Source organism: Labrus mixtus, chromosome 21 (genome assembly GCF_963584025.1).
Source record: "Labrus mixtus chromosome 21, fLabMix1.1, whole genome shotgun sequence".
NCBI lineage: Eukaryota > Metazoa > Chordata > Actinopteri > Labriformes > Labridae > Labrus > Labrus mixtus.
Window position 1 is genome coordinate 6,103,459 of NC_083632.1, and position 16,508 is coordinate 6,119,966.

General features: G+C 39.6%; 1 protein-coding gene across 1 annotated transcript; it reads left to right on the top strand.

Moving 5' to 3' along the window:
- Positions 1-1,958: 1,958 nt before the first annotated feature.
- On the top strand, positions 1,959-9,424 carry prph2a (peripherin 2a (retinal degeneration, slow)). Its single transcript, XM_061028899.1, has 3 exons — positions 1,959-2,947; positions 4,652-4,898; positions 8,211-9,424. Exons 1-3 carry the CDS (start codon positions 2,367-2,369, stop codon positions 8,412-8,414), a joined length of 1,032 nt encoding a protein of 343 aa, XP_060884882.1. The 5' UTR covers positions 1,959-2,366; the 3' UTR covers positions 8,415-9,424.
- Positions 9,425-16,508: the final 7,084 nt, after the last annotated feature.

Consider the following 16,508-nt stretch of genomic DNA (forward strand, 5'->3'; position numbering starts at 1 on the left):
ATTTTTAGTCATATCGACCCCAGCCCTAAGAGAGGGTACTCATTACTCAGATGCAGAAGTCGTATGGAAATTTACAGGACAGACAAACTCCAAATACCAGTTGAATTACCCTTCCCAATTTTAGAATAATTAAAAATCTGTAACAGAGAAGCTTTAAAGAGCTTCAGAGTGGGGAACTATGAATGCTTTATTATTAGAGTGGATTTGAATGAGGGACACACAGCAGTCACTAATCATAGATCAAATCTTCACCGTTGTTCTAGTCTTACAATATTCAACTAAATGTAGTTTACACATTGTACAAATTAAAAAGAAGTAACTGCATCTTAAACAGACGCAGATCCAGGATGCAGTTACATACTTATGAATGACACTCCAACAAATGAACAATACTATTCCACTGAAGTTAGCAGACGTTTACCCTTTCATGTGTACAACTACATTTCAAAGCAAGAAATCACTGTAAAGATTATCCAAATATTTCATCTTTTTTTATCCGACACATAATCACAGTTTATTTTTATTTTTATTCACATACACCAGTTTATTTCTTCATGTCCCTTTATATTTGCTTTGCACTATACCCAGCACCTTAAAGCTTTTTTGCACTTCTGGTTAATATGCTAAACTGCATTTCGTTGTTCAGCACTTGTACCTGTGCAATGACAAAAAAGTGGAATCTAATCTAATCTCATCTTGCCTTCTTTACTAAGCTTCTGAGACAATAGGTGAACAATGTAGCACCTTAACACTTCCTGTTGAGCATTTATAAACAGCAAATCAACATTTAATAAAAAAAGACAATAACACGCTATTGTGCTGTCACTTTAAATGATTGTTTGCTAATTGTCAACATGTAACCAATGTAGGACATCATAAGTGCAGGTACAGATAAAGGATAACAATAAAGTTAAGTAGTTACAACATATTACTCAGGACTTTCATTAAAAGCTGTTGACCCTTTATGCAGTTAAACAGGGACTTATAATAGAGACTGGGACATAAAAGACGAGCGTTACATAAACATAAGAAAAATATTCATTGACATTGGAGCGACATTATAAAGTAAAAAAAAAAGAAAAGACCAGATGAATTGCTCGGACAACTAGTTTGTTTGTTAAAAAAGGAACATTGTGGTTCACAAAGTATAAGAAAACCACATTTTCCTACACATAATAGATAACGCAAGACAAAAACTTTCGGACAGAAATCAACTTGTGATTCCGATTTTGGACATAAATGCAAGTACAAACAACCATTGGCCAACATGTTGCTGTAAGCGTCACTGCAGCTCTCAGTTCTGATGTAAAAGTGAAGTTCAAAGGAGTCAGAATAAGCCATTCAGGGATTGACCTAGCGCTGGACTAGACTATAGGTTATGTTTGTATGAGGAACAAAGTTTATTAAACTTCCATAGAAGAACATGACCATGAGAATGAGGTAATTAAGATCATTTAACTGCATTGATAAGCATGCGAGAAAAAGTTGTGCATGCCTCCCAAATGTTTTATAAATCAAGTTTGATTCCGTTTTGTTGTTTTTTGTGGAGTGATAAATCCAATTTTCAGTCAGTGAAGGGATTGTAATGTGCATCTGAAAGCTTCTTTGTTTCTGTGAATGGGTTACTGGAGCATGATTAGCACAGAGTATTTGCACCACTGGTAGGACATCCTCTTTGTGCTGAACTTGTGGACCCCTACCTGTGAGTGAGTATGCACCATTATTAGCGCTACTTTCTTGTGCATGGTATGGCCTTTGTCAGCCTTCAGCTGATGCCTTCACAGCTCCTGGTTCGTTTGATCAAGGCAACCATGACCACGTGAACGCTCAAACCAATTATGGTCCCTGGCAGAGGCTTACGATCAGGCTCATCTTGTGTAGAGGGATTTCTGCAAATTGGATCAGGCTTCTTACAGGGGCTTACCATGACGTACTGCAACTTTGAGTTTAATCATGAGGATCCTCGGCAATCCTCCACCTCTCAGGGAGAACGAAACATCGCAATTAGCCTCACCTGTGTGTTAAGGAAGAAAAACCAGTAAACATTAGGGAAACAAGCCTTTTGAAATTGTATGTCTTTGTCACAATGGGAAAGGAGATATCTTTGGAGAAATAGCTCTACAGGGTCCTCCTGTGTTCTTCTTCTCTGCTCTTTCGCCGTGGGATGGATTACAGGTCAAACTGATTCTCCTGTCCTGTTGGACCAGCCAAAGGAGACCGGGACAGCAATCAGACAGGGAACTGAATTGGCCAATTCAAGAACATTGATCTGAACTAAGGAACTATCTGGACATCTTGGAACTCCTGCTGTCCTAGATTGTAATTTTCCTTTTCCTTACAGGTAGGGACACACTTCAGGTTGAACCATGGCTTTGATGTTGGTAAAGTTCGATCTGAAAAAGCGAGTAAAGCTCGCTCAGACTGTCTGGTTCATGTACTGGTTTGCTGTAATGGCAGGCGTGCTTGTCTTCAGCATGGGCCTTTTCTTTAAGATTGAGCTGCGAAAGCGATCAGAACTCATGGACAACAACGAGAGCCACTTCTTACCAAATCTGCTTATTTTCATGGGTCTTATAGCCTGCGGAATCAACGCCTTTGGAGGCAAAGTCTGCTATGATTCATTGGACCCTTCCAAGTTTACCAAGTGGAAGTCGATTTTGAAGAACTTCTTGGTGTTCTGCGTGGTGTTCAATGCCTTGCTATTTGTGACGGCCCTGTTGTGTTTCGTGATGAGGATCCCGTTGCAGTTCACCTTGGCTGAAGGGCTGAGGAGCGGCATGAAGTTCTACAAAGACACAGACACACCAGGACGTTGTTACATGAAGAGAACCCTGGACCAGATGCAGATGGAGTTTCGTTGCTGTGGAAATGACAACTACAGAGATTGGTTTGAGATACAGTGGGTTAGCAACCGCTACCTGGACTTCAGTGCAAAGGAAGTCAAAGAGTAAGTGACAAAGATTAAAATTACTCATAACAACTATCGATGGTTAGAGATCATAAATCTGCCTGGTGAAAGGGAACTTGATGTTTTTTTTTGGCTCAAGTAGATTGTCATTGAACCTGAGAGTATCAAGGTGGGAGCCTAAGTGGATTTGAGGTGAAGGTAGGTCAGAGTAGGTGTATTATTCACTTTCGTTCAATGAAGATTAGCATCACAGGAATGGTGGCATTTGGCGTTACCAGAATGGAAGAGGTTACTAGGCAGTTTTATGGATAAGGTGAGGAGGAGGGGCTTGAGTGATTAGGTACAGAAAAAGATACGAGGTCAAAAAAGCACAAGTGGGATTAGAAGAACATTGTTCAAGTCCCGGCAAATGTGACAACCATATCTAGTCCCACCCATCAAATTTATCCAGACTTGATCTGTTTAAGGCAGCAAGTGTAGTTTAGCTTTGTGAGGAATATTGCAAATACATTTGAGCATTGGCACCTAATTAGTGTTTAATCTCAGGGATTACACAGTCCACGTCCTTTAAGACTCTGTGCCTTTTCCAATCAGTGGGGTACCTGGAAACACTTCAGGAACAGTATCAGCATCCTCAAGTACAACGTTTTGGCTGGGTGTCTGATTACAATACTGAACTGGAACGCAGGATTCATCCCTCGGAACATAAATCCTAGAAGACACTTCTAGTCATGGCGCAGAAATGGTTGCTAAGGTTCTCCGTCATTTAGGTTGTTGTGGTTAATTCAAAAACACAACTAGACTTGGTCTTTGAAATAGTCCTGAGACTTCCCTTTCTTTTTTGGGACACTGGTTGGGCACGATCACATGTTGAAATCACTTGTCCATATTTGACCTTCTCTAGTGTCACTGATCCAATTACAAGGTCTTTCCATTGGCCTACAACTATCAATCACAGTTGATCACTGACACTTACATTGTCATTGTCATGCAAACTTTCATGCCATTTAAATGTAACTTTTTATCCACTTTCAAAGGTTTAGAACAAGAAAATATGTGACCAATATGGAAAAGTAGTATATAACACGTTTTTCTTCTTGGAGAATAGTATTGGACATCAGTGATTGTGCTTTTCAAGGTTTAGGGGGAGTTAGCACATGGTCTAAAGTTGGTTTACTACTTGTCCTATTAAAAAAGCGGTTGAAAAATGGTAACGGATTAACACATTACAAGTAATACAATCAGCTCACACAGATGTTCATTTATACTTAATATCTCATTGAGTGATGTAAATTCAACACTGGTTATTGTTGAACGAATTAATAGTTAGTGTATTAGTTTATTTGAATCAGGGACAGTGTACAAAAGAAAAACATTAGTCTCAGAAGAGAAGAGATGCTTTGTACCAGATTTAGCTAGCTAGCTAATTTCCATCTGTTGTCCCTGGGCACTTACATTGTTATCAGAATACATAATATATCAAGTAAAACACAACAAACTAGTTTTCTTAATAATGTTTCTTTGATTGAATTTGATTACACTGAGTAGCAGTTAAGTTGAAATGCACAATATTCTGCTAATGAACAGCACACCCTGTAGTTATTTTGGTAGAAGACATGTCTTGCGTAGGTAATTTTAGCCCACACACACTAAAAAAATAGTCTGTCAAGTTCCTCACCTTTACTCTGACCTTCAACACGTCACAAAGTGAAACTGACATGACATTCTGCCTCATCCACTTAGCCGCATTGGGAGCAACGTGGATGGACAGTACCTGATGGATGGAGTCCCCTTCAGCTGCTGTAACCCCAGCTCTCCAAGACCCTGCATCCAGTTTCAGATGACCAACAACACAGCCCATTACAGCTATGACCACTACACAGAGGAGCTCAACGTGTGGAACCGTGGCTGTCGTGAAGCTCTGCTTTCGTACTATGGAGGCTTGATGAACACTATTGGAGCGTTGGTGCTGCTAGTCACTATGCTGGAGGTCAGAGCATGAACACAAATACACAAACATTCATGCAAATATGTAGCATGGTGTCACCAGTCAATATGCACAAATTAGTTTGTAATTGCTCAATTTCTTTATCTATGTTCATGTGGCCTTATCAACAGGCCAAGACCAAAATGTGTCTGGCAATCAAACCAATAAAGGCTTGACGTGTGGTAATCATAGGTAGTCATAGACTGCTAGGCTAAGATGCTTATTCCAACTTACAACACTTGGCTTCTAGTTAAAAATGTAAACATGCAATTTTAGTGACATTAATTAGAAGCCAAAACTTACGATTGGTGCTTAAACTGACCTGGAGTCCAGTTTGATTTCAATATTAATTTCACATTTGAAATGTTTAACATTTAACACTGTTTACAAAAGTTCCTCAATAGCATTCCTCTGTACAGTCAGTTACAGATCCAACTCTGTCAGAGAGAATAAATATAAGCTTACAGTTCCCAGGCAAGCTCATGTGATAATTTTAACTCACTTTTAACACGTAAGATGAAAAAATAATGTTTGATCTATCGAGCAGAATTGACTGCATACACCATTAGCTAGCCTTGTTTCATCAATTGCAGTGGAGAAATCAGTAAAACCTACATTTGTCGATCAAGCAGTTGTACGTCAACCAGGAAGCTTTTTCTCTTTGAAAGTAAAATCTAAGCCAAGGGGAGACAGGGGGTTGGAAAACAACCACTCATTATTTGAACCATAGACTGTGAAAAACATGGTCGTAGTTTCAGTGGTTTATGGATATGAGGCTGACGATGGCAGTCGCCACATTGGAAATTATGAATCCAATTAACTTTTTGCAAACAGTTTAGGTAGGCTGAATTGAATCATATTAACAGAAATGGGCTACAGAGACCCGGCCTCATTTTTGTACCAAGCTGTAAAGTTCATTATTCTGCTGTAAAAAATGACATTTTTATTTGGGCTATGATGGGGTGTTCTTGGCTTTTGGAGACAGCCTCAGGGTGACTCTCAAGCAACTGCAGTGTTTTGCACCTCAGCATTGGTTTCATTTTTCAACACCAGAGGTTGCTGCTTTACAGGAACATCAGTTGTAGTGGGTGGTATTTTCCCGCTTTCCACAAGAGGGGCAACAGTGAGCCTGTTTGATTTGAAAAGACAAAGAGGAAGAGGTCAAAAAGCGGCAGCAACACTTGTAGTATGAAGATCAGCTTTATTAACGTTATTAGGCTGACGCGTATTGGCCTGTGGCCTTCATCAGGGTCATGGACAAAGACAAAGACGAGACATTTAGTGAGATGTTTTTGAACAGGTTATTTTGGTTTTATCCATAAAAGACTCCAAGGATGAAGATTAACATGTTGGTTTGGCAGATGCATGTCTGGTTAACTTCCCTACATCGTATACAGATCAATGTGAAGCCACTTCCCTGAGCTAGCCACCACTTTATTATCAAGTTTGACAATTCAGTGGAATGTGTTAAGACGTCAAACCAATGGAAACACTGATTGTTTAATAATTCTTTTAATATGTTTTTTGGATAAAAAAGTTAAAAAATGAAGTCAAATAACAGCTTATCAGTGCCAAAGGTTTTTATATTCCTCATCACTCATGTCTAGTTCATGTTTTGAACAATGATTGATTTTCACATTTAATGTGACCTATGAGAAACTCTGCACATACATCTTTCGCACGGTTCAAGCGTCCAGAGTATTCTCTAGTCAGGTGAGGATATATATGGCCTGCCTACGTGAAAAGAAGAGCCTGTGTATAAACATAAAGGATCAGGCCTTGACCCAGTCGGCACATCTTTCCAAACTTCACCTCCATCATCAGGTCTTCCAGGAATCCCTGCGTCACTTTCTGCCATGTAGCTTACCTGTAGTATCTCACCTACTACTTTATACCTCAATGTTAATCCTAGAGCAGCCAAATGGCACCTTGCCTCAACCTCCACTCTGTTGTTAAGGTCCAAGAATCTGCAAACCATTACCAAGAGCCGGGTCATGTACGGATACATAGAAGTCAATGACCTTAGTTTTTATTCAGATGAAATCCCAAAAGTACCGAAGTCCAGCAGAAAAACCCCTTCCTCTTAAAACTTGGATTGAAGCGGTACCCTGAATGCTTTTGAGACACACGGTCTCCGCGGGAAGATTAAAGAGAAGTTATGCAAGCTCCTCTGGCACAGATAGTGAGTAATGGGTTAATAAGGGAGGTGATGAGGACAGACCCACTTCCTGGAGCTTGAGCTCTAAATCTGATCTGGGATCAATGTTCACATTCTTAAATGATCTCCTCACATGTCAAATAATAGATAATATTCATCAGGTTTACTTTGAGAATTTTGAGATATTATTCATATAGATATATATAATTTTAGTCTTCCTTCCTCTTCATATCTGCTCACACATTTCCCGTGTACACTCACAAACTATAAAACAAACTTTGATTACACACTTTCACAAACGTGAAGAACATTATGGCATGCTACTGAATTCTAATTATTTTATTTTATTTAAGCCAAATTTAATCAGGTTGGTCCCATTGACATTAAGAACCTCTTTTCCAAGGGAGACCTGGCCAAGACAGTCAGCAGCACAAACACAAGGTTACAGACAGAGACACAAAGAGAGACAAAAAAAACACTCAACTTAACCATCAATAAGAGTCAAATCTGGGAGGCAGTAGTTGGAGCAATCGAGCTAAAAACATCGACATCCTGTGGAATCTGCTGCTTCCATGTCTATTATCTTAGATTTAAAATCATGTAGGGACACCAGCTCCTTGAGGTTCAAGCCGTTCTGCAACAGATTCCAGACTGAGGGAGCAGAATACCTAAAAGCTTGTTTTCCCAATTTCTGATCGAGCGTTTGGGGGACTTTTGGACGAAGCATTAGCAGGTCCCAAGAACGCCAAGAATTCACTGCGGTACTTATCTGCATGATAAAAACACACAGATAGTGTTTACAGTCTGTGAACCTGATCACAGTTTGCTCATCTTTGCAGGGAAAGTGGCTGAAAAATCATGTTTAACAAATGATTCATCGTTGCTTCTCTTTTATACCTTGTATATATGTGATATTCTTGATACTTATACTCTTCAAATTCTTATAGTAATAGATATTTTCTGAAGTCTAACAACATTTTTAAATTGCGATAACCTTATTTGTCCATCTGTATGTTGCTTTTTTTTACAAATATAAATCGTTGATGGAGTTTTTTTTCTGTATTTAGTGATTATCTCAACTCTTTAGAAGATGCTCCTCTCAATCAGCGTGCCCCAGGTCGAGGTTTTTAACAAGATGTGTTCCTGTTCCTTTTCAGATGGGCGTGACCATCGGCCTGCAGTACGTGGACTCCTCCCTGTCCACCCTGGTTAACCCGGACGACCCTGAGAGCGAAAGCGAGGGCTGGATCCTGGAGAAGACGGTGAAGGAGACGTTCACTGACATCATGGACAAAATGAAGGCTATGGGCAAAGGAAGCAAGGTGGAGGAGGGCGACGCGGCGGTTGCGACAGTGAGCTGAGCTAACCCTCATCCTGTAAAAAAAAAAAAAAAAAAAAAAACTGACACCACTCCCACCTGACGAGGAGAGGAAGGGGACGTGTGAGAATGCTACATTTTTCTACCAACATTTCTTATGTAGACACCACACACACACACGCACGCACACACACATAACCTTCTATATGAAGCCCTTTTTAAATGGACTCCTTCACTACAAATGGACTCCTTGCATTGATAATTATAAACTGTGTATTCATACATAGAGAGAGATTATAGGACGAGTTAAGTCATGGTTTTCCCCTTTTGGTTTTCCCCCAACCAAGAAACTCCATCCAGCAATTTTAAAGAAATCTACTGCTTCCATTTCCATTACTGTTGGGTTTTGAGGCTTTCTTTATTCCAAAGAAAAATCGAATTAAATGTGATGTGTGTTGAAAAAGCCACCGCTGCATATGAAAGACCACCCGTTCTGTGTTTTTAATTAAGCTAGTTTCTGATTCTTTATTCATTCCAACAAACCGATAAATCCTCCTGACTTCAGCTGTTTTTCATCCTCCTGCCAACTCCGCCCACAGATGATGGCTGGCTAAGCTCCTGAGATGGAGTAAAAAATATGAACCGAATGAGTTAATGGGATTTACGAGTGAATGTATCCGCACATGGTCGAAGAGTTAGGCATTTGAAACCGGATGTGAAACCTGCAAAGATGACATGAAATTGGCAGCTAAATATCAGCTCCTGACCGCTTAACCGTAACGTCAGATCATATATTTAAAGTTTCCCTTTTGCATTCATTACCTGTATATTGACACACATGTATGCATATTCTAACAACCGGGTTGCTGTCTTTGTACATAGTGTAGAAACGACAAAAATATTTTTTAAAAATACTGTAATTATCAGCTAAATCTTTTATTTCAATCCATGTAAAGTTTGTTTTCCATTTTGTTTCATGGGCTTTGTGCTTCTGTGTAGAGACGGAAAGATTTTCCTGACTGTATAAAAAAACAAATAAAGGATTTTAGAAGATGTGGTCTGACCGTGACATGAAGCCGTGGTGTTGCCTCGACCTTGAGTCACACAAACCTGAGATCAAGAAGTGAAGGCATGCTGTGAGTGCCGCAGGGTTCCTCATTAAGTCATTAGGATAAGGGCTATTACGGTATTACTGCTTTCACATGGACATGGGATGACTTTTCACATGTCCACACGAGAGTGTGTGTGCGTGTTTGTGTCTGTGTGTGTGTGTGTGTATGGGTGTATGGGTGTGTGTTGAATTAAGCAAGTCTAGGTACAAGTTTTCTGTGAACTGCGTGATGTTGATTTGATCGATTACCAGATATTTTTCATGCCTTAACTCAGCTCTAAAATTATCTTTGACTTCAGAAGACTCAGGTAACAAATCCATTGATCCCTTCAGCTCATGTATCAATAAATAGAATACAGAACAGTTCTGTTTATCCGTCCTCTTGAAACACAGTCCAGTATAAAACAACTGAGATCCATAGATTAATAAGCTTCTTTTTTTTTTAAAGGGCCAGTGTATCATGGATAATGCAGATGGGGCGTTGAAGAGTAAGCGTGAACATTAAAGAGGCCAACGCTGTGGCGGTATTTTGGTTGTTGGACCAAAGCACATAACCTGCGCTGAGCAGATAAGAAGTCTAAGCGGCTTTAGATTAGCAAGAGCCCCTCAACCAGGTGAGCAGGTGATGTCCTGCTGCTGCAATTACGTCACAGGTGCGGAGAGAGAGAGAGAGAAAAACAAGAGAAAGTAGAGATCTGGGTGATGTTGTTTTGGAACAGAAGGTAGGTAGGTGTTGGGTTTAAAAACAGAGATTTTACACCTTGAAATGTCTGTCATGTAAACAGCAATGAAAATAACACTACAACTTTATTTTAAGTCAAATTCCTTTATTTGAAATCTCACCTAAAAGGAAAGCTTTTCAGTTAAAAATGCTGAAAGTTTCAGAAGTATAATCGTTTACTCAGCAAAATGACACCTAGTTTAATCTGTAACAATGCGTCAAACTGTGAGTACATGTGAGTAGTAGCAAAACTTGAAATATTAAAGTAAACTACAAGTACTGTTTTCTTAATGTACTGTTTTTCATCCTGACACTGAATATCTGAATATGTCAAACTAGCTACAGGACTGTGGCCTGTTTGAATCCCACATAAAAGACAATCTAAGAGAAAATTTATTCAAAAAAAAAAATTCTCTTGTGTCCATTCATTCATCCATTATCTAAACGCTTGTCCTGTTCGGGGTCCCAGCTGTCATTGGACAAGAGTGCACTGACATGTAGACAGACACTCACACCTACGGGCAATTTAGAGTCACAAATTAACCGACAGAGCGTGACTTTGAACTTGGACAAAAAGCTGGAGCGCCTGGAGAGAACATGCACAGAAAACCCCTGGAACCATCCCACAGAGGATTTGAACAGGGAACGTTCTCGCTGTGTGGGGACAGTGCTCCAAGATTTAATCTAAAAAATGGGTTTCATGTAGTGTTGAAAGAATTGATGTCAAAATAAGCCCGCTGAGAAGCACCGAAATGGTAACTTAACAATAAAGCATTATTATTATTATTATTATTATTTATTTTAAAAAGCCTCTTCAACATCGAGGCCAGGGGACTAAAGATGAAAAGTGGCTTTTTGTATAATCATGTGTTTTATTAATTTGCACTGTCCCCTTTCTAAATAAACTGAAAAAAAAAGAAAAGAAAAAAGCAGAATGTTCTGTTTCAGAGATACAAAAAGTGCAAAAGCAGCACATGTAAAATCACTCATGTCATTGGTGTATTCATATGTAAGTGGCAATTCTATGTTGTAGAAGCTGCACCTAGTTTCTATTGTTTCATATACTGTTAGTCTGATATATGAAAATGCATTTTACATTAACTTGCTGTGTTCTGATTGGCTATCTGACAAGTTAGCTGTCTCAGAAATGTTCTGTGATTAACTAAGAGCACTATTGATAATGACCAAACATCCTGCGACTACTGTCAGAGCTTTTACATTTGTTGAATAAAAGTTACTGTAAAATGCATGAGGGAAACTTCTGATCTAGTGTATCCCACAAGGACACAAAAAGCGTCCTCTGTGTTTTCTGTATTCTGCTGCCCTCTGTTTGTGATGACAGGTAAACAAATCATGCTTCTGGAGAGTAAATCCATTAGGCTTTCTCGTGTGTAGTTTACGAGTCCCTGCTGTCAAATCTACAGTTTCACCATCTCTCACACTGTCTTTGTTCGATGCTTGCAGCCACCTTAACCTATGAAAGTCAACTTCATCTGTAACCAATCTCCCTCTCTGTGATTGGCACATTCACCAGCATGTATAAACACTTTGGTCCCCTCTTCATCCAGTTACCCAAAACGTCCACAAGAGGGTGTCTTTTCACCAATGATCGTGTAACTGCAGGAACTCCATGAAGACAATAAATCCCTCCAGCTTGATGCGAATCAAAGGAAAAACATGAGGAACGATTGAGGTCAAGTTATAACACATGTTATAATGTAAACACCTTAATGAGGCTCATTTTACTGACAGTGATAATGAAAGTAGACCTCATGTTCAGTTACAGCATCCATCCTTCAAACTGTTTTGGAGAAATAAAAAAAGGTCAAGGCAGTCAAAATGAGGATTTCCATCACTGATCTTTCTGTTAGTTTTCTAATAAAACTTTGAATTATTTGGCGTATAAAATGTCAGAGAGAAGAGTCAATTATGTACAATGTTGATTCTCCAGAGCTCTTGTTAAATCCCTCAATTTGGTTGTTCTTGCAAATTATCCCCAAAGACATTCAATTTATAATGATAGGAGACATTTACATTACAACAACATGGTAAATGGACTGGAATAGCATATTTCTAGTCTTCTGATTACTCAGTGCTTTTACACTGCAGGTCACTGAGTAGGACGGAAGATATTGAATTCAAAGAGTTGGAAGATTAATTATATTAAATAAGGTCAGACTCTCTCTCTCTCTCTCTCTCTCTCTCTCTCTCTCTCCATCTCTATCTCTCCCTCTCCATTTCTCTCTCTATCTCTCTCCCTCTCTCCCCGCCTCTCTATCTCTCTCCCTCTCTCCCCCCCTCTCTATCTCTCTCCCCCCCTCTCTCTCTCCCTCTCCATCTCTATCTCTCTCTCTCCCTCTCCCTTTCTCTCTCTCTCTCCCTCTCCCTCTCTCTCTCTCGCTCTCTCTATCTCTCTCTCTCTCCCTCTCCCTCTCTCTCTCTGCCTGTCTCCCGCTATCTCTCCCTCTCCATTTCTCTCTCTCTCTCCCTCTCCATCTCTCTCTCTCTCCCTCTCTCTCCCCTCCCTCTCTCTCTCTCGTTCCAGTCTTTCTTGTATCTGTAAAACTGACTTTATCAATGATAAAGCACTACGACAACATAATTAATTTGTTAAAAAAAGAAAGAAAAATCCCAGAAAACAGTGAAAGTGTCTGTTACAGTTTCCCAGAATCCAAGTTAACATTGTTAGCTGCCATCTTCATCAGAGCAATACTCCAAAACCCTCAAATATTTATATATATATATATTTTCAGTGATATAAGACAGACGAAGCAGGAAATACTCGTATCTGAAAAAAACAGATCCAGATACTGTTAGAGACTGTTTGATATTTTAGCATGCTAAGAGACTGAAATGTTTAATTGTATCTATCATAGAGCCAATCAATTATGAACTTAACTTTGCAGCTTTAAATATAAACATCATGAGTTTGAGGGGACGGCTTCAAATCACTCGGCATTCAAACCAACAGTCCAAAAATTATAACTTTACCAACGACATAAAACAGAGAAAATCAGACATTTTCCACTGCTGAGAAGATCACATCTGACTGTCTTCGGTATTTCTTCTTCAGGAATTACTATAATGATGAATCGATCATCAAAAGAATGTCAATTCATTTTGTGTGATTTACAGATTAATCAGTTAATCACTGAAGAAGAAAGATTGACCCTCACCCCAAGTTCTGATTTTTGATTTCAAACCAGGCAGGCGGCAGATTGTCATTCGTTTTCATTTATTGATTTACAGATGAATTAAATATTAATTGAAGCTCTGACACCCATCTTCAAAGATTTATGATTTAAAACAGAAAAAACTGCAAATTCTAGACATTTTTGATGATGAATGCAGAAACTTTTAACTTTGCTAATAATTGGTTTTGGCTCATCAACTAAAAGATTCATAAACTTATCTTTTCAAAAACACCACTGAATATGGACTTTTACAAATAAGAAAAAGAAAATCTACAACAATTCTAAAAGAGAATATTTGACGAATATGCTTGAAAATCGAACTCAACTTTTACTCAAACATCAAAATACTTGGCTTTTGAGTTTGACCAATCAGCAAACAGATTCATCAATCCATCAAGACTGAAACATTTCAATCTCGTTTTTAAAGAGAAAGAAGAAACAGAGAATATTTGATGAACATGTTTGAATAAATAACTTATTACTCATTCAATTGATTTTAAATGATCGGCTAACAGATTAATCATCTAAACATTGCAGGCAAAATAATAATTGATGATGAATGTTTTCAAACAGACAACAAGCAGCTCAAACGGACTAAATGACCAATACGCTTTTACAATAACTCAAACATCTAAAACGTTGCCAGCTGGTTTCAATTAATCAACCGACAGATTCATCAACTTATCATTGCATAAAAAAAGACAACCAATGATTTCAAACAGAAAGGAAGCAGGTGAAGCAGAGAATATTTGAATATTTTATACCAATGTGCTTGAATAAATGAGTTTTCTAACATCAAAATAATTATCAATAGACTTAGACTTAATCTATTAGACTAATCTAATAGATTAATCAGATAATCGTTGAATCAAAAACGATCAATGTTTGAACCAGAAAAAGCAGCTGAAAAGCAGGGAATTTTTTTCAACACTTAAAAATGCTCAATCGATTTGAAGAAGCTGCTCGCTCTTTTTGCTTCTTAACTGATCGATCAAATGCTTTCAGAATGATTGATGACTTAATAGATTCCATAAGAGACTCATTAAATATGCCACCGTTTCATCCAGATTGAGGCTTATTAATTGATGTGAACTATCAATTATGCAGTGATGAATTAATGCAACATTTATGGATCATTTCAAGTGATAATTAACATGCCAGGTGTGATGTCTTTACAGTGACCAGGTGATTGACACCCGCTCTAATATGCACAGAGGGTTTGACCTTGAGGTTCCAGGCAGAGGTCAGAGGGTGATCATACTATCACATCTCACTTGACTGAGGGCTGAATAAATATGGCAGACAGAAAGAAAAGCAGAGACACAGAGAGAGAGAGAGAGAGAGAGAGAGAGACAGAGAGAGAGAGAGAGAGAGAGAGAGAGAGAGGCCCGTGACTGGTAGATGTGTGGCCTGCTCAGAGGGGCATTGTTGGAGCCATGAGAGGACAATGCACTGCCCCCGCCCTGAATACTCGCCATACCAGCTGACCAGCCATTACCAACACTGCTGCTGCTGCCCTGTTACAATCCCTCCTGCTCTGACACTCACACACAAGAACACACACATACACCACACACACACACACACACACACACACACACACACACACACTTTCAATCATAAGTTTGGTCTCACAAGGAGAAACACACTAAAACAGAGGACAGAGGAGAGAAACCAGGTGGGAGGCCAACAAAAGGCTTAAGTCAAGGCATGCATGGGCACACACATATTGTCTGCCCTCTGTGTGTGTGTGTGTGTGTGTGTGTGTGTGTGTGTGTGTGTGTGTGTTAGTGCACATGTGTGGGATTTACAGCGAGTTAAGTTTAGACCCTAGCACCTATCTGTCCCTGCAGCAATAACATTTCAGCAGCCACCCAGAGAGAAGCAACGCACACATCGCACCTTCTTATTATTTCAGGATCCTCGACAAAAGTCCTGGACGTGGAGGGCGTGGACAGGAGGGGGGGGGGGGGGGGGGGGATGTGTGACAGGCAACAGTTTGAAGTATTTTTTGAGAGCATAGGAATAGAATCCAGTAAACTCAATCACAGAAAAAAGGGGCCTGTGTTTGAAATCTAAAGTAAATTAGAGAAATATTATGAGAAAAAATGCTACAAAAGGGTAAAAAAAGTTAAAACAATAAAAATTGATGAATTGATCAAACTAACAGAAAGAGAAAAGTTTGTTTTATTGATAAATTCAGGGGGGAAAAAATTAATAGGATTGTTTGTCGCTGATAACCTTGAAAAAAATGAAACATCATATCACAGATCATAAAAATCTATATTTTGTGTTGCATCTTTTCTCTTCTGTCCTTCACCTCAGATATTCTGTGTCTGGTGACTTTTTGGAGAGGCCTTGATAACCTGTTGGGAAACACTTTATTAAAGTAGCAGACAAGAAGTTAAACTATAGCTCCACCTCAACCCATGAAGACTCGTATGTATCCGTGACGGTGCCTTCTTTTTCAGCGGAACTTGAAGTGGGAAAAGGGATCAGAACTGATAGGCCTGTATCAATCTGCAGTATTTGAGACAAACACACTTTAAAGGACAAAGTGAGGGACAGTGACTGTTGCAGAACAGGTGTGCATACCTATGCAGAGCTGTTATATTGTTACACAGCAGGGCGGAGAGTGTGTGCGTGCGTGCTCGCGATTGCGTGTGTGTGTGTGTGCGCAGGGCGCCCCCACCCCTCTGATAGCGGCGTCGCGCGGCGCGCTCCCGACAGCCCACTCGTGCTGCTGCTATACTGTAATCATATGATAGGGAGTCGATCCCCGCTGCAGAATACCAACACAGCAAGCGGAGCAGCCGGGGCAGAGGAGACGAGTTCATGAGAGATTTTTTTTTTTTACACACCGAAGAAGAAGAAGAAGAAGAAGGAGAAGAAGAAGAAGTGTTGGTGAAAGTGTCGCGTGAGGTGTCAAACAGAGCCAAACTCCCCCCCCCCCCCCCCCCCACCCCTTAAAAAAGGAACTTTTTAAAACTCTGGAGACAGTCGGAGAGAGAGGGGGGAACCAAATTTGGACGAGGAGAGGGCACACACACGCAACGTTGACCGAAGGAGAGTCGATTTATCCAGCGCTGAGATTTTGAGTTTATCAGCCGA